Source organism: Delphinus delphis, chromosome 19 (assembly GCF_949987515.2).
Source record: "Delphinus delphis chromosome 19, mDelDel1.2, whole genome shotgun sequence".
NCBI lineage: Eukaryota > Metazoa > Chordata > Mammalia > Artiodactyla > Delphinidae > Delphinus > Delphinus delphis.
Window position 1 is genome coordinate 50643221 of NC_082701.1, and position 22456 is coordinate 50665676.

The 22456-nt window shown below is 50.1% G+C and overlaps 2 protein-coding genes across 6 annotated transcripts; one reads left to right on the plus strand and one right to left on the minus strand.

The window, feature by feature from the left end:
- The first annotated feature begins 14393 nt into the window (after nt 1-14393).
- EIF5A (eukaryotic translation initiation factor 5A) lies at nt 14394-19474 on the plus strand. 3 transcript variants are annotated; one of them, XM_059997485.1, is made up of 6 exons: nt 14394-14412; nt 16684-16869; nt 18041-18145; nt 18353-18484; nt 18578-18651; nt 18812-19474. In XM_059997485.1, the coding sequence occupies exons 2-5, from the start codon at nt 16705-16707 to the stop codon at nt 18638-18640; spliced, it is 465 nt and encodes a 154-aa protein (XP_059853468.1). In that variant the 5' UTR covers nt 14394-14412; nt 16684-16704; the 3' UTR covers nt 18641-18651; nt 18812-19474. The 3 variants fall into 3 exon arrangements, with proteins under 3 accessions (XP_059853468.1, XP_059853465.1, XP_059853467.1); XM_059997482.1 differs by lacking the exon at nt 14394-14412 and adding an exon at nt 14629-14815; XM_059997484.1 differs by lacking the exon at nt 14394-14412 and adding an exon at nt 15114-15133.
- Nucleotides 19100-22456, minus strand: GPS2 (G protein pathway suppressor 2). Of its 3 annotated transcripts, XM_059997481.1 has the most exons (11): nt 22358-22456; nt 22016-22178; nt 21528-21637; nt 21340-21452; nt 21109-21188; nt 20937-21019; nt 20590-20743; nt 20397-20486; nt 20225-20304; nt 20044-20139; nt 19100-19867 (listed from the first exon to the last, which is right to left on the minus strand). In XM_059997481.1, exons 2-11 carry the CDS (start codon nt 22107-22109, stop codon nt 19784-19786), a joined length of 984 nt encoding a protein of 327 aa, XP_059853464.1. In that variant the 5' UTR covers nt 22110-22178; nt 22358-22456; the 3' UTR covers nt 19100-19783. The 3 variants fall into 3 exon arrangements, with proteins under 3 accessions (XP_059853464.1, XP_059853462.1, XP_059853463.1); XM_059997479.1 differs by having other exon boundaries at nt 21340-21637; XM_059997480.1 differs by having other exon boundaries at nt 21340-21637; nt 22362-22401.

Here is a 22456-nt window from a genome sequence, read left to right on the forward strand (position 1 = left end):
GTGTGGACTGGTTAACTGTAAGGTTAGAAGGTGAGAGAGAGGAAGCTAACAGAAAGGGTGAGCCCTATTTGTAGTAAAATTAAAAATATGTCAGGAGATCAAGGGTGCTGCAGGAAAAGTACATTTGGCCGACAGCACCGAGACATGAAACAATACTTAAACATACAACAGTTACATACTCTCTATCCCCATGGATAAGAAGTAGCAGATGCCACAGAGATTTGCAATTAATATCCCTGTTCAGTTGAAGGGTTTGTGCATGTAATTTTCTGGTTATTTAATTTCACACACACACACACACACACACACACACACACTCACACACACCCCACAAGGCATACGGGATCTTAGTTCTCCCACCAGGGATCGAACCCGTGCCCCCTGCAGTGGAAGCCCAAATTCTTAACCACTGGACTGCCAGGGAAGTCCCTATTTAAATATTTTTAAGTACTATAGATAACAAGGGCTCCAGGCATTCTTGTGAAAAGCCTTCCTCCTCTTACTGTCCCTCTCTTTCTGTCATTTCCTGCCCACCTGCAATCTGGCCTATCTTGTTCACTGTTAAAAATAAATAAATAAATAAAACAAAACCCCTACCTCCTAACTCTTGCGCTACACCTCTCCATCAAATTAACACAAAACTTCCTGAAGAAAGGCTCTACTGTCTCTACTTCCTCATCTTTCTTTCACACCCCACCAACCCAAACCTGGTTTCTGTCCCCACCACTCCACTGAGATGGCTTCACCAATGGTCCACACCCTCTTCTTAACTGAGACATTTGGGGCCTGGTTTTGGGTTCTCTTTCAACTCCATCTGCAGAAGTGGTCCTGCCAAAGCTTCCACAGCTTCACCTTCCCCCATGCCCTGATACCTCTCCTTCTGTGGCTTGTTCTCCACCAGCCTCAATCTTTCCTGGACTGTCTTCTCCTGTCACCCCCCTTCTATAGGTAATTTTATCCATTCCCCTGGTTTTGGTGACCATCTGCTACTGATGGCTCTTAAACCCGTGTGTCTCCAGCCCTGAGTCTTTCCCACCTTCTAGCAGACTCTGAGCCAGACATCCTCTAGCCAATTGCTTCTCAGGCTTCTGAAACGTAAGTCCTCATCCAGGCTCCTCTTTTTCCCCCTCCCATGCTGAGGTATGTCGCCACTTACCCACAATCATTCCTTAGTGCCCATTCCTCCTTTGTAGAACAGTTTCCCCTGGATGCCCAGGCTCAGCACAGCAAAGGTGAAGATTTACGGTATCAAACTGAGATATGTGAAAGATTTACAAGATGCTGTTGCCTCGCTTTACCCTTAGTACCAAACACTACCAGTGACTTCCGCCTCTAACTTTCTCCTTGCTGCCCAAATCAAGGTCTATTGCTTCTTCTGTCTGCTAATACCTGCTCTCTTATTTCTCAGCTGCTACCAAGAGAGTGTTCCATACCTACAGCCCCTCCCTCTCTTGCCCCATTTGCTCTTTAGCTACTGTTAGCTCTGCCCTCTCCTTTTCCAGGTTCTGCTAGCACTCCGCCAAATCCTTGACCTTTTCTCTGCCCTCTACGTCCTGTCCTACCTACTATATCTGATATTACTTACTGCCTCCTTCTTGAAACCTCCTCCTTGTATTTTTTTTAACCTAATTGCAGTAAGAGTCAATATTTATTGAGCACTAAGTATGTGCCACATGCTGTGTTAAACACTTTAAATGTCTTCAGTCATTTACTCCTTCCAGCAGCCCTGAGAAGTGGATACTAGTATAATTATCCCCATTTTCCAGATAACAAAACAGAGGAATAGTGAAGTTGAGCAACCATCCTAAAATCACACAGCTCTTGAACAAGCCAAGCTGAGAATCCAGTGCAGACCAGCCCAACTCCAGAGGCCATCTTCTTTCTTTTTTAATATTTACTTATTTATTTATTTTGGCTGCGCCAGGTCTTCATTGTGGCACGCGGGATCTTCGTTGTGGCATGTGAACTCTTAGCTACGGCATGTGGGATCTAGTTCCCTGACCAGGGATCGAACCCGGGCCCCCTGCGTTGGGAGCTCAGAGACTTAGCCACTGGACCACCAGGGATGTCCCCCAGAGCCCATCTTCTAAGTCGCCAACCTCCTTCCACTGTGCTGGGACTATACTTTCCCATTTTCCCCAACAATCCTTTGACCCCCACATTCCCTCTAGTACTTTCCATATGTCAGGCTTTTCCTTCGAAACTAATTTTTTTTAATTTATTTTTTATTGAAGTATAGTTGAATTACGATGTTGTGTTAATTACTGCTGTACAGAAAAGTGACTTGTATACATTCTTTTTCATATTCTTTTCCATTATGGTTTATCACAGGATAGTGAATATAGTTCTTTGTGCTCCACAGTAGGACCTTGTTGTTTATCCATCCTATATATACCAGCTTTTGAAACTACATTTCTTAAAAGACTGTTTCCATCACCCAGGCTCTGCTTCTTCCCTTGGGAGGGGGGAGGGGCATGAGGAAAGACACTGACATCTGCCCTGTCACTTAGTTCAATGGACCCTTTTTTTGCCCTTGTTCCTCCACCTCTGTCTATGTGACAGATGTAACTGGAGACCATCTCCTTCTCAGACTTCTTCGTGGGCTCCTCAAGCTTTTATTTGCTAGAGTCCCCAGTTCTTCTGTTCTGACTCTGTCACCTTTGGGGAACTTGTCCACTTCCACTGCTTCAGCTATGACCTGTTACAGGTAGAATTGTGTCCCCCAAAATATACGTTGAAACCCCAACCCCTGGTACCTGTGAATGTGACCTTATTTGGAAATAAGGTCCTTGCAGATGAAATGAAATCAAGATGAAGTCATTGGGCTGGGCCCTAATCCATATGACTGGTGTCCTTATAAGAGGAAACTACCACGTAAAGACAGACACACAGGGACAATGCCATGCGATGACAGAGCAGAGACGCCAGTGCTATAGCTGCAATCCAAGGAGTGCCTGGGCTACCAGAAGCTGAAAGAGGCAAGGAAGGATCCTCTTTTCAAGACTTGGAAGAGAGGGCAGCCCTGCCAACATCTTGATTTCAGACTTCTATCCTATAGAACTGTAAGAACAAGTTTCTGTAGTTTTCAGCACCAAGTCTGTGACACTTTGTTACAGCAGCCCTAGGAAACCAATAAACAACCCAAACACAGATGACTCCCCAGTCTATGCCGCTAGCCCAGACCACCCTCCCGAGCTCCAGATCTGTGATGCTCAGCTGCCAACTGGAACTCTCCGGGGTCCCCTGTCTCGGGAAAGGGCTCCAGTATATCTGGCTGTGGTGATATGCACTCTGCTGTGCTTACCTGTTTCATGGTCTCAGCATTTCTCACCTGCATCCTCCAAAATTGCCCCCCTCCCATCCACTTTTCACGACGCACCCCACAAGCAAAATAGCCTCCCAGTCATTCTGTCCTAACCCTGCCTTTATTTTCACTGTAGTATTTATCAGTACCTGATAGTTTCTTGTTTTTAATGTATATAAGCTTGGGTTCTTGGCTGGCTTCTTCACTGCTGTATTCTAAGCATCTAAAACTGTACCTGGCGTCTGGTAAGTGGCCAGTAAAGAGTTGACTGAATGAAAGAAGAAAGCCAGAAAGATCTTTCTAAAATGCTTTTTTTTCTCAGTACAGATCTGTCGTCACAGAAAGTTCTAGCAGACAGCACTGTTACACAACGCTCTCTTTCAACCTCAACTTCCATGATACTAAATCCGTTCTCAAAGTTCCAGGGATTCCCTGTTTGAATTAACTTCACTGACATTTATGGAGTACCTTCCTCCGACCATGTGGTGGGGAAGGCAGGGTGGATGGAATGATCACCACAGCGCTCCTTAGCAACTCTGTGTGTCTTCTAAAAATAGTTCAGGTGGGGAATTCCCTGGCGCTCCAGTGCTTAGGACTCTGGACTTCCACTGCAGAGAGACTGGGTTCGATCCCTGGTCAGGGAACTAAGATCTCATAAGCCGGGTGGTGCAGCCAATAAATAAATAAATACATAAATAAAAATAGTTCAGGTGGTTTACAATAAAATATGCCTGTTCATTTATTTCCTCAACAAGCATTTAGTGAGCACTTTCTGTGCGCCAAGGTGCTATAAAAGGTGCTGGGAAGACACTTATTCAGTGGTGAATAAGACACTCCCTGCCCTCACACCACTTACAGTCTAGTAAAGGAGGTGATGAAATAAGTCAACAGATACACATGATAATAACAGATGTAATCAAAGCCATGAAGGAAATGCACAGATTGGTGTGGTGTGTAGGATAGGAGGCTGTAAGGGGATAATCTAGAATTAGGCCACCAGGAAGACACTGCTGGGAGATGTGTCACAGTTTATGCTGTGACCTGAAGGATGAGAAGAAGACAGCCAAGTGTTGGGATTAGGGTAGAGAGTTCCAGGCACATGAAAAAAAAAATTAATGCAAAGGCCCTGACGCAAAAAAGACATGAGCCTATCAGAGGAAAATGTTTAGTGAACAAGGTGGAGGATGAGATAGGCAGGGCCAGATTAGCCAACGCTTTGGAACCTGGATTTTATCCTAAGAGTGATGGGAAGTCTTTGAAGGGTTTTATTTTTATTTAAAATTTAAAATAAATTAATAATTTATTTGGCTGCGTTGGGTCTTCGTTGCGGTGCGTGGGCTTCTCATTGCAGTGGCTTCTCTTGTATCAGAGCACAGGCTCTAGGCATGCGGGCTTCAGTAGTGGCAGCACACAGGCTCAGTAGCTGTGGCTCACAGGCTCTAGAGCGCAGGCTTGGTAGTTGTGGCACACACACTTAGTTGCTCCGTGGCATGTGGGATCTTCCCAGACCAGGGCTCGAACCCCTGTCCCCTAGCACTGGCAGGCGGGTTCTTAACCACTGCGCCACCAGGGAAGTCCCCTTTCAAGGGTTTTAAAAGGGGGAATGAGTGATATGGTCTAATTTATTATTTTTTAATAAACTTTATTTTTTTTAATTAAAAAAAATTTTTTTGGCCACACTGCATGGCTTGCGGGATCTTAGTTCCCTGACCAGGGGTCCAACCTGCGCCCTCGACAGTGAAAGCACCGAGTCCTAACCCCTGGACCACCAGGGAATTCCCAAAACTTTATTTTTTAAAGCAGTTTTAGATTCACAGCAAAATTAAGTGGATGATACAGAGATTTCTCGTATACCCTCTGCACCCATGCATGCACAGCCTCCCCTACTTGACTTACATTTTAAAAATATTACTTGGCTGCTCTGGGGAAAATAAACTGGAGGGAGGCAGAGGTGATGCGGCCGCGGATTAGTGAGGATGGAGAGAAATGGACGCGTTTGAAGTACATTTTGGAAGTAGTGTCTGCAGGGCTTGGTGGTGGACTGGAATGCATCACGGAATCTAGGGTTTTAGCTTGAACGTGGGCAGATGCTGATGCTATTTATTTCCACGAGAAACCCTGGCAAGAGGAACATGGTCAGGGGCTTGGTTTGGGGCTTGTTTGAAACATCCAAGAAGAGCGCTCAGGCAGGCAGTTTGAGGGATGCGTCTGCAGCTCAGGAGAAAGTTGAGGCTGGAGCCCCGCGCAGATGGGAGTTACAGCCCTAGGTCAGGCTGAGCTCCCTATCAAGTAAGTGTTGAACTCTCTATTGTCACAGATGAGGAGATAGTTCCAGAGAGGCTAAGTGACTGGGCCAAAGTGATGTACCGAATTGAATCTCGGAGACAGAGTTTTGGGTGAAGTAGAAAAGAATAGCCTTATTGCTTTGCCAGGCAAAGGGGGACACAGCGGGCTCATGCCTCTCAGAATTGTGTGTCCCAACCCATGAGGAATTGGTGAGGAGTTTTTATAGCAATGGATCAAGTGTAGGGTTGCTGATAAGATTAGAGTGTGTGCAGGGCTTGCACTCCTTTCATCTTGTCTCAGGTGGTCTCCTAATTTTTTTTTTTTTGGCCTGGCATGCGGGATCTTAGTTCCCCGACCAGGGATTGAACCTGCGCCCTCTGCAGGAGTCTTAACCACTGGACCAGGGAAGTCCCTGCTTTCCTAATCCTGATTGACTTCTCTGGTTCCTTTAATGTTGCCTCAGGTGGTTTCTTGGCTGCCTCTCCCTTGTCTCTGTCTGCATCCTCTCCCTTCCCGAGGAGCAACTGTTTGAATCTGCCCTTTGGAACCCAGGGAAGGTCATGGAGGCTGGAATCTGTTCCCTACAAACAAGAAACAGGGGACAGAAAGGCTTCCATGCCCAGGAGCCCCACAGGGTCCTGCTCGGTTTCAAAAGCTACACAGTGTGAGTGGCCCAGGAAGGGGAAGGGCATGACTGTGTTGGGAGGTGCAGGAGGCCTGCAGAGGCTCTGGCGAGGAACAGCTGGGATGGGGAGGTTGGAACCTAAATCCTGCAGGCCTCGAATCCAGGCAAAAATCCTGTCCTGAATCCAGAGGCGCCTGAATGATGTCTAAAGCGCTTTACTGGGTTCTTCTCGGTGGAATTGACTCTTCTCAGAGGACTAACCCCTTTGGTGAGGATTTAGTCCTCCCTGGCAGGCTGCAGAAGACAGGGGGGGTAGTTTGGTCAGATCAAACTCTGACATTACAGCTCAGTCTGGGGAGCCCAAGCAGCCCCTAAGGTGGGCTACGCAGATGAACTGCAGGGCAGACTTGAGGAACTTCCTCTTCAGGGTTGGCAGGAGGGGAGACTCCCTCCTCTCTAAACAGGCAGGAGATGGGCCTCAAGCAGGGGGAATCCTCTTTCTTTCTTTTTTAAATTAAATTTAATTAATTAATTAATTAAGGCTGCATCGGGTCTTAGTTGCGGCACGCGGGATATTCATTGAGGCATGCCGGATCTTTCATTGTGGCAAGCGGCCTTCTCTCTAGTTGTGGCGTGCGGGTTTTCTCTTCTCTAGCTGTGGCACGCGGGTTCCAGAGCGCGTGGGCTCTGTAGTTTGCGGCACGTGGGCTCCAGTTGAGGCGTGCGAGCTCAGTAGTTGTGGCGCAAGGGCTTAGTTGCGCCTCTGGAATGTGAGATCTTATGTCCCAGACCAAGGATCCAACCCACGTCCCCTGCATCGCACGGCGGGGAAACTTCTTTCTTGTCCAACTTCCATCTCTAAAGCTGGTTTCCCCTTTGTGAAACTAGGAGTTCGTGAGTCCCACTCATCTCTGAGTTGCCCAGTCCCCTTTTCCTTCAAAGAACAAATTGGGGGCACCAGTGCCAAGAAGAGTCAGTTATTTTAAGCTGAACCGAGCATCGTAAAGACGAGGAGAGGTGAACACAGGAGAGAGAAGGGCGTGCAGGTCTTGGACCTGTTTCCTGGCAGGTCAGGACAAGGTGGCTCTGATGTGTGCCCTGAGTAGACTCTTTAATCTCTAACTTCAACTCACATCTCACTGTTTTTGATTTCGTTTTGTTTTTGAGATATAATTGACATGTAATATTATATTTGTTTCAGATGTGCAACATAGTGATTTGATATATGTATAGATTGCAAAATGATTATCACACTCTATCTAGTTAACATCCTTATCACACTATATCTAGTTATCATCCATTACCACACATAGTTACAATTTTTCCTGCTTCCTGTGATGAGAACTTTGAAGCTCTACTCTTAGCAACTTTCAAGCATACAATACAGTGTAATTAGGTATAGTCACAATGCTGTACATTACATCCTCAGGACTTTTTACTTTATAATTGGAAGTTTGTACCTTTGACCCCCTTCACCCATTTCACCCACCTGCCACATCTCACTGGTCTTTTTTTTCCATGCCACATGGCATGCAGGATCTTAGTTCCCCAACCAGGGATTGAATGCATGCCTCCTGCAGTGGAAGTCTTTTTTATTTTTCCTCCACATTCTCAACTTTATTTCCCATCCTAGTGATGGCTCCTCTGTACAGTGTAGGAAAGGGACCCCCACAGGGGTGCGGAGAGACAGTGTAGGCCGGACTTGACCGTCAGTGAAGGTGACGAGGATGACCAGAGACTGGCAACCACACAACAGAAAGCCAGAGGTGGCCCTTCCAAGTCTCATCAAGGACCCAGAGTGGGTTTCAGAGCCCCAAGGGCCTAACAGTACGATTCCCAGAAGCCAGGGTCCGCAAGCCATCAAGGAGTGCCCAAGGCCCCAGTGAGGCCTAGAGGGCCAGGGTGTCTTTGATGAGCCTGCGCATGGTGTTGGTGACGGAGGAGCCCAGGGTGTCGGTGATTTGGAAGGAGATCTTGTAGAGGTAGGGCTGCATGTCCCGCAAACCTGTGTCACACACGTTGTCCACCTCCGACTGCGAGGGCATCTTGGACGTGTCCTCGTGCCGGTTCATCACCTCTACAATGTTGGTGATCTTCTTGCAGAACTTCTCACCCACCTTCTCCCGGCAGATCTGCCGCCCCCTGCTGTGGAAGTCTTAACTACTGAACCACCAGGAAGGTCCCCTCACTGGTGTTTTTTTTTTTTTTAATAAATTTATTTATTTATGGCTGTGTTGGGTCTTCATTGCTGTGCACGGGCTTTCTTTAGTTGTGGCGAGCGGGGGCTACTCTTTGTTGCAGTGAGCGGGCTTCTCATTGTGGCTTCTCTTGTTGCGGAGCACGGGCTCTAGGCGCACAGGCTTCAGTAGTTGTGGCACGTGGGCATAGTAGTTATGTCTCGTGGGCTCTAGAGCTCAGGCTCAGTAGTTGTGGTGCACGGGCTTAGTTGCTTCGCAGCATGTGGGATCTTCCCAGGCCAGGGCTCGAACCCGTGTCCCTGCATTGGCAGGCGGATTCTTAACCACTGCGCCACCAGGGAAGCCCCCCTCACTGGTCTTAAAACCCTCTTTCTTCTTGATTCCCGCTGAGCATCTGGCAGTTTCTCTCGGGCTCAGATTGCTACCCCTCCTCATTCATTCACTCATTTATTTATTCATTCTATAAACATTCAGAGCTAGCCACGTGTCAGGTTCTGTGGTGGGTGTGGGGACTACCCTGCTCACACAGAGCTCAGCGTCTGGAGAGGGAGACAGACATATTGTCTGTAGGACAGGTGATGGGTAGGAGTGAGCACAGGGGCCATGAGCAGAGAAGATGCCATTCAAATTAGCCTGGGAGTGTCAGGATGGCATGGGCTGGAGGTGAAGCCAGACCTCAGTGCTGAAAGGCACACGAGAAATGGCCAGGTGGAGAGAGGGGAGGAAGGAATGGGATTTGGAGTGACCAAGTGACTGTGGGCCAGTGCACGGGCCCTGGACCCAGGATGCAGCAAGGGTAGTCCTGTTTGAGGATTGAGGCCCTAACCTGCCCCTTGGATCTTCCTTCTCTCAACACAGAGGCCATCTGCCCTTCAGTTCCTCTCTTATACCTTGAGATATTCTTTTTGGTTTTTTCGGCCTCGTGGCTTGCGTTCCCGACCAGGGATTGAACCCAGGGCTCCTGCAGTGGGAGTGCAGATTCCTAACCACTGCACCGCCAGGGAATTCCCCTTTGAGGTGTTCTTTTCATGGGTCTAGACCAGCCAAGAAGGGTTGACACCCAGCTAATTTTGCTTTATCCCTTGCCCAGCAAGTTCCCAGACCTTCCCTCACCCTGTTGAGGGCCGATCTTTCTCCAGGTTCCTCAGCTCGGGTGTCTCCCTGACAAAAGAACTGCCGGGCTTCCAGGCTGGGTTTGGCCCCTCAGGGTGCTCACTCAGCCCCCACGTGCCCTGCTGTCGGCCGCATGGCTCTGCTCTGCAGTTGCCCGGCTACCTTTTTTAAAAAATATATTTATTTATTTATTTGGTTGCACCAGGTCTTAGTTGCAGAAGGCGGGCTCCTTAGTTGTGGCATGCAAACTCTCAGTTGCGGCATGCATGTGGGATCTAGTTCCCTGACCAGGGATTGAACCTGGGCCCCCTGCATTGAGGGCACGGAATCTTAGCCACTGTGCCACCAGGGAAGTCCCCTGGCTACCTCTTCAGTCTGACCACAGGGCTTGGCCCAGAGCGAGCCTCAGTTTCTACCTGGAGAGTGAATGACTGAACAAACGAATGATCTAATGCTCTAGAGTCATTTGCGATGGGCTCACTGAGTTTCCTTCTTCTGTGAGCCGGGTCCCTGTTCCGTCCTCAGACCTATTCCCTACTTGCTTGGTCCAGTTTCTAAGAGACTTTCTGGCTTCTCTCCCTAGCACCTGGGTTCTGCAAGGCCTCTGGGAATGGTGGGGTGGGGAGAACTCCTGGGCCTTTCCTCCAGGCCCAGAACCACTCCAGTCTCATTCTTCTCCATCTCCACCCTCTTTTTCTTAACTTCCACAGGAGCAAGGTCAAAATCACGGAAGATCCCTCAGGCATTTTCTCAGGGCTTCTCCTCCTACTCTCATACCAACTGCTCTTCATAAACCCATCAGTCACTGGTGGTAGACAGGTACTGGCCTGAGCACACGGGCTAATGTTATACATTTGTTTATTATCTGATAATCTCCTCCTCCTAACTGTGGGGCAGGGACCATAGTGCTAATCTCACCACCCTTGTATCCCAAGTATCTGACACTTAATGGACTCAGTAAATATGAACTGAATGAATGGATGACTGAGTGAATGCACTCAAGGTTTCTCCGCTGATCCCAGCAGCTGAGTGCTGTAAGAGCGGGTCCAGGAACGTCCCGCCCCCTCACCCACACCTAAGCGTTACCCATTTGCTCATCCTCAAGCTTCACTTCGTCTGTTTGACTTTTTTTTAACTTTGTTTTGTTTTGGCCGCGCCACATGGCATGTGGGAGCTTAGTTCCTCCCTCCACCAGGAATCGAACTCACGCCCTCAACAGTGAAAGCGCAGAGTCCTAACTCCTGGACCACCAGGGAATTCCCAACAACACATTTTTTTTTTTTCCATCAATTTGGTAAGAGTTTATTTAGGTTTTCTATTTCTTTGATTTAATTTTGATAAATTGTATATATGTATACACATACATTATATATTTCAGGAAATTGTCCACTTAGACTGTTTACAAATGTATTAACAAAGAACGGTCTGAAGCACTTTGATTATGGAAAATGTCAAACATGCATAAGGAGAAAAAAGAGTATCATAAACCCATTTCCCATCCCCTAACTTTAGCTTTATCTATACCTCTCCCCACTTCTGCCTCTCATGTATTATTTTGAGACAAACTCCAGAGATATCATTTCACATGTAAATAGTTCCATATGTACTGTTAAAGACGACTTTAAAAAATAACCTCATATTAGCACACCAAACAAATGAATAATTTCCTAATATAAAATACCAGTGTTCAGACTTCTAATTGTCTCTTAATGTTCCCACCCTTTTGTAGTTTGTTTGAGTCCAAACTCACTCATTTGACTTACATTTTTTAATCTGTAGTTTCCCCTGCTGGTTTTCTTTTTCCCTTTGTAATTTATTTATTGAGGAAATGCTCATTTTTTTTTTCTTTTGTTCAGCAAGTCTTCATAGTTTGTCTTATAATGGTTTCTAATCTCAGCTATAGTTGATTTATGACCTTTTCCACTTCTAACATAGTTTATGTCTTTTTTTTCTAGGTCGATCTTGCCAGAGGTATGTCTATTGTTATTATTTTTTTAAAACAAAGGACCAGCTTTAGCTTTTCCAACAACACATTTTTAAAGTAACAGCTTTATCAAGATATTCATATACTAACAATTTAATTATTTAAAGTGTACAATTCGATGGTTTTTTTTTTTTTTTTTTTTTTTTTTTTTTGCGGTACGCGGGCCTGTTGTGGCCTCTCCCGTTGCGGAGCACAGGCTCTGGACGCGCAGTCTCAGTGGCCATGGCTCACGGGCCCAGCCGCTCCGTGGCATGTGGGATCTTCCCGGACCGGGGCACGAACCCGTGTCCCCTGCATCGGCAGGCGGACTCTCAACCACTGCGCCACCAGGGAAGCCCCAATTCAATGTTTTTTAATATCTGAAGAGGGCAACCATCACTCCAATCAATTTTAGAACATTTTCATCATCCTAAAAGACACCCTTTGCCCCTTCCCCCACAGTCGTTAGCAGTCCCTCCCCATGTCTTCATTTCTCCCTAACCCCTAAGCACTAGGCAACTACTCTCTACTTTCTGTCTCTATGGATTTGCCTATTCTGGACATTTCATGTAAATGGAATTACACACTACTGTATGTGGCCTTTTGTGACTGACTTTTATTTAGCATATGTTTCATGGTTCATCCATGTTGTAGCATGTACCCAGTACTTCAATCCTTTTTATTGTTGAATAATATTTCATTGTATGGATATACTATATTTTATTTACCCTTTCATCAGTTGATGGACATTTGAGTAGTTTCTACTTTTTGGCTGTTATGAATAATGCTGCTTTGAATATTCGTGTACAAGAGTTTTCATTTTCTTTTTAATTAAACATTTTTAATTAATTAATTTATTTATTCACCTATATATTTGGCTGTGTTGGGTCTTTGTTGCTGCACACGGGCTTTCTCTAGTTGCGGCGAGCGGGAGCTACTCCTCGTTGCAGTGCGTGGGGCTTCTCATTGCAGTGGCTTCTCTTGTTGCGGAGTACGGGCTGTAGGTGTGCGGACTTCAGTAGTTGTGGCACGCAAGCTCAGTAGTTGTGGCACACGGGCTTAGTTGCTCTGAGGCATGTGGGATCTTCCCCCACCAGGGCTCGAACCCGTGTCCCCTGCGTTGGCAGGCAGATTCTTAACCACTGCGCCACCAGGGAACTCCAAGTGTTTTTAAATTGAGGGTGAAATTCACATAACATAAAACTAAACATTTTAAATAAACAATTCAGTGGTATTTAGTACATTCATATGTTGTGCAACCACCACCTCTAATTCCAAAACATTTCATCACTCTAAAATAAAACCCCATGACCATTAAGCGGTTACTTCCCATTCCCCTCCCTTTTAGCACCTGGTGACCACCAGCCTGCTTTTTTTTTTTTTTTTTTGCTGTACGCGGGCCTCTCACTGTTGTGGCCTCTCGCATTGCGGAGCACAGGCTCCGGACGCGCAGGCTCAGCGGCCATGGCTCACGGGCCCAGCCGCTCCGTGGCATGTGGGATCTTCCCGGACCAGGGCACGAACCCACGTCCCCTGCATCGGCAGGCGGACTCTTAACCACTGCGCCACCACGGAAGCCCCAGCCTGCTTTTTTTTCTATGGATTTACCTATTCTGTATATCTCATATCAATGGACTCATAGAGTATGTGACCTATTTTTGTTTGGCTTCTTTCACCTATCATGATGTTTTCAAAGTTCATCTAGGCTCTCTAAACATTTGTGTGCAAGGATTTGAGTACCTGTTTTTAATTTTTGGGGGTGGGTATATACTTAGGAGTGGAATTGTTGGGTCATTTGGACAATACATCTTTGAGAAGAGCATGAATTGAACTTTCAAACAATGCACCCAGGAAGTTTGTTTTCCCCAAAGGAAATGGCAGAAATTTCAGAAAATTGAGTGGGAGGAGCTGGGGGTGATAGTATAATGTGCTACGTAAATGTATTAATTCAAGCTAGTGTTTGCAGTTCATCTCCATCATGTCACATCTTAAACAAGAACCAGATTTAGGATTTTGGATTCCAAGTCGAGCTATTTAGCTGCTTGTCTTGTTCCATAATACTGTTGTCAACCTAGCTTACTGAAGCAAACAAGGTAGCTATGAAGGTAGTGCTGAAAACCTAGGAACTAGAGGAAGAAGACTACAAACTTTCAGGAAAAGCAGCGCCTTTCTTCTCTAGAACGAGGGCCAGGGAAATTCATTCCGAGAGATAGTTTGTTTCTGGTTTCATTGGTCACTTCCCATGATTTAGAGAATGTCAGTGTAATTTGATACAGCACTCTTCTTTATAGAGAATTTTTTCTAAGGGTGCTCGTAGACAACTGTTTTGGAGACCGCAGAGAACTGTTGGGGGAAAAAGAGAAATGCCATGTAAATCTTTTTATTTTAGGATTCAGAAGTAGAATGGCCTCTATGGAAGCCATAGAGACCAACATGGACCGAGGGTTTAAACAAGATGGTGGCTGGGACAGGACCGCTCTATCTTTCTGGATGAAACTCTATGGCAGAGCAGAGTCGCACAGTTCAGAGAAGTGAAGCTGAGATGGGTGGTAACCCGACCACACTAGCGCGCTGGGAAGAGTGGAGCGTAAAGAGCTCTCTCGCGCATGTGTGGAACCAGGGGAAGTGGGAAGCGGGGAAATGGGTTTTGAGACCAAGGACCCACCCCACAGTACAAGTTTTCTGAAACGTGTGAGTCTTAAGCCCAGCTAAAGTCGAGGTGGGGCGTTTCCTAAGGCGCATGCGTTCTAGACGACACCAGCAGTACAGTGGCGTGGTCTTTTCAACGCCTGGCGTACAGACGACGTCTGAAGTGGAAGGGGCGGTCAGGACTCCCAACACGCATGCGCCTTGAGGCCGAGGCGTTTCCTTCAGAGGGTGTGGAGTGCAGGGCTTCTTATTGCGCAGGCGCAAGAACCGTCCGGTAGGGCTGGTGGTCTAACACGGGGATGGGAGAGGAGGTTGAAGGGATTAAAAAACCGGATGCGCCTGCGCGTTGCCTACTGGTGGGACGAACTCAGGAATTGTGAGGGGCGGGGTCACGGATGCGCGTCATTGGATGGGTAGGTGGGAGGGAGGGTGGAGAGCCGGGAGAATCTGTGCGCTTGCGCAGTGCGGGGGTGGAGGGCGGAGGAGATAGATAGCACGCTTGCGCGGCTGTCACAGGGCTGCTTGGTTGGTCAGTGGGGAGTCGGCGCCTGCGTACTAAGACCCGTGTGCAGCAGCGGCGGCGGCGGTAGAGGCGGCGGCGGCGGCGGCAGCGGGCTCTGGGGCAGCGGTTGGGCTCGCCGCGAGTGAACGGGGTCGAGTCAGTGCATTCGCGCGAGGTGAGAGCGGGCAGGGCGCGCGTGCGCGGAACCTTGGCTTGGGCCTGGGAGTAGAGATGGAACTGCGCGAGGGTCGGGGAGGGGGCAGAGGGGATCGGCGGCCGCCGCCGCCGCACGAGATTCGGTCTGAGAGCGGCGCGAGGTGCGGAGAGGCTCGGGCGCGCGACCCGGTTGGCGCGCGGGGTGACGGTTGGGGCTGGCCCGGTGACGTTGGAGCGACGCAGGGCGGGGGACGGCGAGCCGCGAGGCCGCCACGCGGGAAAGGCCGCCGGGCGGCCAAGCTGGGGCGAGGGCCGGGGGCAAGATCGGCCCGCCGGGGTAAGGGTACCTGGGACGTTGAGAACCGGGCGCCGCGCGGCCACGTGAGGTGGGGGAGGGGGCTATTCGGTGAGAGGGCATGTGGAGGGGGGGGTTGGCGGCCGGCGGGGGGGAGGGGAGGCTGCGTGGCTCCGGCCTGGCGCGGCCTTTGAGGAGGGGGTGGCCGCAGTACCGGAAGTGCCCCCTATGAGAGGCTGCCCTTGGGGTCTGAGGCCGCATGGCCGAAGGTGGACGGGGGCCGCATGGCAGCGCGGGGACCCCTCCCCCCAGGTCCCGGCCACCGGAAGCCCCGGGCGGCCACATGGTGGGCGGGAGCCGGTAACCCCCAGCGCGGAGAGAGGTGGTCCTCGCGGGCGCCTAAGGGAGTTTGGAATTTTGAGGAGTGGGAGAAGCCCGACGCCCTGATCTTGATCACCTCCGTGAGCCCGCTGTGGGCATATGTTAGCGCTCCCCCACCTCATGGGCCCCTGTAGCTTTCCCCCCAATCCTCCTGTGAAGTGAGGCGGCCAGCCAGGTGTAAGTGGCATTTGTCCGTGCTGGGACGCCAGAGAAAGTGGGAAACCGAGGGCGATTGGACGGGAGCCCAACTCTTATCGGTCGTCCCGACAGCGCTTTAAAGTCCCGGGCAGATGAATTACCCATTTTGATAGGTGCTCTTCACCTTGTCACTGTCTTTCTCGTTGTGTTTGTTTTGGGAGTTCCTGGTTTCAGGGTCCTTAACTCTGCTGGCCTAGTATAATTTACACTACTCACTAACTACTACCAGCCTTTTGCTTTCATTTTATCGTCATTCACCACTCCCCACTCTACCACTTTCTACTGACTGTACAGGCCCGGCCTGAAAAGCCGACAGGACCGGTGCATCCTGGGAAAAGTGGGAGGGCCCTTGAGGAGAGGCTGGGTTCCTGGGTTCCCTTTGGGAAAGCAGAGGTGTTTGGCAGGGAGATCAGTTAGAAAACAACTTTACTTTCTCCCCCTCGGCTGCGTCTGCAAATGCATGTTGGAGAGGCGGGAATCCCCCAAAGAGGCCTTGTGGTTTCCTGTACCAGTGACTGGCTCGTGTGTGGATAGGGTGGGGGGGGTAACAGAGACGGGTGGGGCTCCCTGTCCTCCGGTCTCCACCCCTCCCCCCCCACATTAGCCCCGCCCTTTTGCTGGCTCATAGCTGCTCACCTAATTATAGCCCTGGTTATGTGTGGGGAAGAGGGGTGGTTGGTTTTCAGTGGCAAGCAACACCTGAGTCCTCCCCCTACCAGGAATTAGGTCTTTGCCCATCTCAGAGATTTGACATCCTGACTTCCTGGAGCTTTTTCTATCCCGGGCCACCCCTTTAGCTTTCATTTGGGGTGGGGAATCCTGCTTATCTCCCACCGCCACACACATAGTATTTTTGATTCCAATCAGTATTTAATCTAGGAACTTTATTTTACGTGGGTAATGGAATAAAGTGCTGGGGAAAAAATGAATCAGTGTTTCTAGAGTAGAGTGGGATAAATTGGAGACCCTATTAATTCTATCCTTACTGACCCTAGTTCTCTTCTTGATTCTAGTTGGAATCGAAGCCTCTTAAAATGGCAGATGATTTGGACTTCGAGACAGGAGATGCAGGGGCCTCAGCCACCTTCCCGATGCAGTGCTCAGCATTACGTAAGAATGGCTTTGTGGTGCTCAAAGGCCGGCCATGTAAGATTGTGGAGATGTCAACCTCCAAGACTGGCAAGCACGGCCATGCCAAGGTTAGAATTTCATTTCCATATCTTGTCTTCCCCACCAGCTGTCATCAATGCTAGCCCCCTATCTTCTTTAGCTCTTTTATTACCATCCAGTTCCTTGTGTTCAGCACTCAGCCCTGGACACCTTTTTCAACTACTACACCAGCCTTCAGCTTCCTCCTTACCCTTCTGTGCCCTGTCATCCTTGGAATCCCCCCTTTCTCCATCTTTGTGTGTCTCCAACTTCTCTTCGTGGTCCTTTATGCTCTGACTCTCCAGCTGCTCCGTCACTTTTTCTATTTGTCTGTCCATTTGAGTCTTTGTAGGTTCTCTTTGTTTCTATCACTTTGCCCAGGATTTCTCCAATCCTAACATCTCTCGGAGGGTCTCCAGTGTACACCTCTGATTTTCCAAATTGCTGCCCTACTCTCCAGTGCCAGCTCTCCCCTTGGATCTCTGATGCAGCATCAGAGTGTCTCTACCTGCCCCCTCTCCTGGAGCCTCCTTGCTTCCTTAGGTCCTAACGTTTTTCTTATATCCCTCCTTGTAACTTTACTTTTTCTTTTTTCTCAAAAGTTCAACCTGATTCACCCTTGTTGGATTTCTTGTGGTTTTGTTCCCAAATCAGTTTTTCTGTCTTCTGTTGACTTGGCACATCCTGAGTTACCCCCAGATGTCTAGATCATTCTTTGTTCTTTCTGGTTTTCTTATTTCCTAAATGCATCGTTTTTTCTGTTCTCTCCCCAAGTCCTTTTTTCTTTTCAGCTGTCTTCTTTCTCATTCCTTCCTGTTTTCTCAGCTCTTTTCCTTCTACCTTCCTTATTTTCCAAGTTCTCAGCTTTTTATGCTGATGTCCAGAAAGCTTCTTCCAGACTTTCATCTAGACTCCTCCTGCTCCCCTAGGATCCTGGTCTCTCGTTAATGTTTTGATAGCTCGAGGTGACTGCTCCAAGCCTGTCCTACAACCTTCCTGTGTGCTGTCAACTCCAGTCTCAGTGGTGGTCTTTTGGCCCCAGGCTCTTTTTAGAGGCTTTAGTGTTTCTTTCTTGAGTTGATTGGTTCAATTCCAGCTCCTCTAATCTTTGTCCTGACAACCTAGTCTGACTTCCCTCACTAGCCAGGGATGACTTGAGCCTTTATCTCCTCCATCCTAGAGTTTGGTTGGGTTTCTCTTTGATGTGATGCATGCATACAGGTCCATCTGGTTGGTATTGACATCTTTACTGGGAAGAAATATGAAGATATCTGCCCGTCAACTCATAATATGGATGTCCCCAACATCAAAAGGAACGATTTCCAGGTATGTAGATGGTCTGGATGTAGATGGGTTAGTGGTTTGTGGGAGGAAAATAGAGACTGGCGAGAAGACCTTGTGCTGAGAGAAGGGAGATTGGCAGGAGGAGAGGGTATTTGGTATTAGCAGTTTCCCACCCTAGTTTGCCCATCAGACCCTTTATCGTCAGGCTACTTGGGCCTACCTTCAGCTTCCTTCCCTGTCTGCCCCCAGCTGATTGGCATCCAGGATGGGTATCTATCACTGCTCCAAGACAGCGGGGAGGTGCGAGAGGACCTCCGTCTGCCTGAGGGAGATCTTGGCAAGGAGATTGAGCAGAAGTACGACTGTGGAGAAGAGATACTGGTATGGTGCCCCCCCTCTTTCTTTTATGCCCAGCCTTGTTCTTTGTGCTTCTTTCTCTGAGCTCAGACTTGACTATCCCCCATGCTCCCCCAGATCACGGTGCTGTCTGCCATGACAGAGGAGGCAGCTGTTGCAATCAAGGCCATGGCAAAATAACTGGCTCCCAGGTGAGTGTGGTGACCCCCCTCCCCCCAACCTCCTCCACTCACTTTGTTATCTCCATGGAAGAGCTACTTTGGTCTTAATTGACTGTGGTGCTTGTTCCCCTCACCCTTTTTCCCTTTGAAGGTTTTATCCTGTCTCACCTGGTTTCTCTCTTCTACCCAGGGTGGCTGTGGTGGCAGCAGTGATCCTCCAGCCTGCAGAGGCCCCCTCCCCCAGCCTGGCCCAGCTCTGGCCCGGCCCTTGGCTGGACTTCTCCTACACAATTTATTTGACATTTTATTTTGGTTTCCCCTACACCCTCAATCTGTCGGGGAGCCCGTGCCCTTCACCCTGCTCCCTTGGCCAGGAGTGAGTGAACCATGGCCTTGGTGACGCTGCCCTCCTCTTCTCCCCTCGCACTACAGCCCTGGTGGGGGAGACCGGGTGGGTGCTGCTTGTGGTTTAGGTTGGTTTGGTTTTTTTTTTTTTTTTTGGTATTTTTTTTTTTTTTTTTTTAATTCAATCTGGAATCAGAAAGCTGTGGATTCTGGCAAATGTTCCTTGTGCCCTTCCCCTACTCATCCCTGGTCTGGTCCCTTATTCCCCAATAGCCCTTTTTCCCAAGCACCACCCCCACAGACTGGGGACCAGCCCCCTCCCCTGCCTATGTCTCTCCCCAAATCCCTTTAGATGGGAAGGGAAGAGGAGGAGAGGGGAGGGGACCTGCCCCCTCCTCAGGCATCTGGGAGGGCCCTGCCCCCATGGGCTTCACCCTTTCCTGCGGGCTCTCTCCCCGACACATTTGTTAAAAATCAAACCTGAATAAAACTACAAGTTTAATATGAAGCCCCCAACTCAGCTGCTGCTTCGAAATAAATCGGTATTTGCTGACTAGAACATCAATTTGGAAATCAGAAAGAAGAGTATAGGTTGAACTCTGCCACTGAGCTCATTACAACCAACCTGCTGTCCCCCTGTGGTTCCTATGGACCTGCCAGCCACCCCTCACCCTCCTAGCAGCCCAGTGGGAGGCAACACAGATAGTCGCAGCCAGGGTCAGTGGCAGGTAGATTTTATTGGCCTGGGACTAGGACACACCAGGGATCCTCCCCCACGGCAGGGGCTGGGGGCAAGGTTGAAGATCAAATCTGATGGTCACTTGTGGTAGAATCGCGGGTTCTGGCTGTGCTGGATGAAGGGGAGCCGAGGGCCAGGCTGGCTGGTGGTTGCAAAGCCCGACTGGCAGCAGTGATGAAAGGAGGGCTTTGTCAGCGTGCGTGCCCTCCCTTTTACTCCACGCCCAACTGAGAGCCATCCCAAGGGAGGAAGGGAATATGGGGGTGGGGACCACCTATCCTACCCAGTCCTGTTTCCCTGTCGTGTAGGGATTCTCACGGGCTGGATTACCACCTTACCTTTCCTGCTGGTTGCATCTGCACAGGGAGCTGGGGTGAGGCCAGGAGTCCAGGGGCTGGATGCAGAGCTTGGGGATGCATGGGGCGCAGGGAGGACTGCAGAGAACAAAGTTAGCTGAGGCAACCTGCGGCTCCCCTTAGCATAGGTAGCCCTTCCCTGACCTCGCAAGGCTCTACTCACTGAGTCAGAGAAGCCCGTCTGTTGGTTAGCATGTTCCATTTGTTTTTGCAAGGACAGGGCACCACCAGGCTGGAGGAAGCCTAGGTGGGGAGGAAGGGTGTGAAGTGAGTAGAGAATGGAGAAAGGAAGGGAGGACCCGTGAAACTGGGCCCCTGCGTGGGGTGTCCGTCACCTGTCTGGGTGGGCTGAAAGTGGCTGTGCACGGCATAGGGCTGAGGCTGTGGCTGAGACAGGTACTGTACTGCAGGAAATGCGGAAGGTGCTGAGGAGGCAAGAGACAGTCACGAGAACCTCCTCGTAGCCTGTTCCCCACTCCTCCCTCTGGGCCTTGAGGAAAGCTCTCTTCCTCTTTTCCCACTGCTCACCTCTGAGCTGCTGACTAGGACTGTAGGCAGGCTGTGTGGGTCCATAGTGAGGTGGGGGCTGAGCAGTCCCATAGGCGCCGCCCGGGCTGCCTTGGAATTGCCCATGCTCTGGGGTCCCTGCGAAAGCAGCTGCTGAGCCCACGTAGTGCCGGGTCTAAGGAGGAAAGATGAGAACTCACTGCCTGTGAACTCCATGAAGCAAAAACTCAAGTGACTGCCCCATTTCCTCTACACAGTTTGGTGGGACACACTCATGACTTGAGTGCTGGCTGGTAAGCACGCTAGGGTCTGGGTGGTAGTAGTAGGGAAAAAAATTCAGCCTAGACACCCATTTCTACTGTTCTTACCGTAAGCACTTGGGGTCCAAACATCTGTTTGGCTCTGTCTGCTGCCATGAGGGTGCCTGGGCGATTGTGTCCTCCAGGGCTCCCTAGAGAGGGAGAGGGGCTTCATGATGCTGAAATGAGGCAGCAACCTACTGGAAGGCGCATTCTGACAAGCAGTTTCTTTAATCCTTACCCTGCATGCTGAGGAGGTGAGTTCCAGTGTGAACGGTCAGGCCTTGCTGGTATGCCGCTGATGTCAGAGTGGTCAGGTCACTGGAGGGAAAGGAAGGCAGATCAAAGACAAGTCCGACCCATGCCGTTCCCACCCCCCTCCCCGTCCCGTTTGCCATTAAACACTGATGTTTTGTTACCTGATCCCAGTTACACTTTGGGCCCAATTTTATTTTTAGCTCTCCAATCTCACCTCTGCTCTTTTCGCCTCCGTTTTTCCTCCTCATGTAAAACTTTCTTGAGCTGCAGGAAAAGCTGATGTTTCTCTTCCTGTAGGGCTAAAAGCTTCTCCTGCAACTTCAGGATCTGAGGAGGGGAGAGAAGGTAAAGGCAGGAGAGCCAAGAAAAGAAAGAGCTAGGAGAGATGAAGAGACTGCTTACTTGTTCCTTGGTTTCCTCTAGTGACATTCTCTCTTCCATCTCCTTTTTCTTCCTTCTCTCCTGCTCTTCCTTCATTTTCTGTTCCATCATCTTGTCCACCTCTTCCTCCTCTGGAATAAGAGTCGGGTAGAAAGAGAAAGTGGCAGGATGGTTAAACTATCAGAATGTTAGAGAATGAAGACCGGCAAAAATTGGTTATCCCAGTACTCTTTGTACTTGCTCCAATACCAAAAGCACTAGGAGGGGACAGGCTTCCCCATCACCGCGAGGGGGCTGGGGCGGGGAGGTTTATTAGGTGCTCTCCAAGGTCCTTCCCAGCTCCAGGGCGCTGGAGTTTAGGTGTGGCCTCTAATCCCCGACACAACGGGGCTGTCCGTCCCTCTAGCTTCGGCCGCTGTGCACTGGTCTGCCCGTGGGTGGGGGGGGGTCAGCCCTGGGAGATCGGTGCTCCCCGGGCCGTGCATCCTCCCGCTTTGGCCCCGTCTCACCCTGCCGCTTGCGCTCCCGCTCCATCATGATGTGCCGGTGCAACGCCCTGGCCATGGCGTTGGAAAGCTTGGGGCGCTCCAGGAGCGCAGGCATGGTGCTGCCGGGGGCGCTCGGGCCGTGGGCGCCCGGCTCTGTCGCTGGCTGCCAGACCTCGGGCCGGGCCTACGGGGAGGCGGGCGCTCAGGGGCAGCGCGCCGGGCCGGGCGGAAGCCGCCCGCCCACCGCCCCGGTCACGTGCCCACCGCCCGGACCGGCCCTCAACGCGGCTCCTCCGCGTGCGCGGGCGGGGGTCTTGGCGCTCCCGCCCCCTGCCCGCCACCCGGGCGCCCGCCCCTCCCTACCCGCCTTCTCGTCGCTTTCTCCGCGGCCTCCCGAGCGCCTGGGCCGTAGCGTCACATCCGGCCGCTCGGCCGAATCCTTCCGGAGTCGGGGCGGCCGCG

Bases quoted from the DNA above. Each gene is read 5' to 3' on its own strand.
- EIF5A (XM_059997485.1), top strand. From the start codon at position 16,705: ATGGCAGATGATTTGGACTTCGAGACAGGAGATGCAGGGGCCTCAGCC. The intron at 18,146-18,352 runs GTATGTAGATGG...GTCTGCCCCCAG, and splicing joins TCAAAAGGAACGATTTCCAG to CTGATTGGCATCCAGGATGG. The intron at 18,485-18,577 runs GTATGGTGCCCC...ATGCTCCCCCAG, and splicing joins ACTGTGGAGAAGAGATACTG to ATCACGGTGCTGTCTGCCAT.
- GPS2 (XM_059997479.1), bottom strand. From the start codon at position 22,109: ATGCCTGCGCTCCTGGAGCGCCCCAAGCTTTCCAACGCCATGGCCAGG. The intron at 21,189-21,339 runs GTGAGATTGGAG...CTTTCCCTCCAG, and splicing joins CGGAGGCGAAAAGAGCAGAG to TGACCTGACCACTCTGACAT. The intron at 20,487-20,589 runs GTGAGCAGTGGG...TTGCCTCCTCAG, and splicing joins TCCTAGTCAGCAGCTCAGAG to CACCTTCCGCATTTCCTGCA.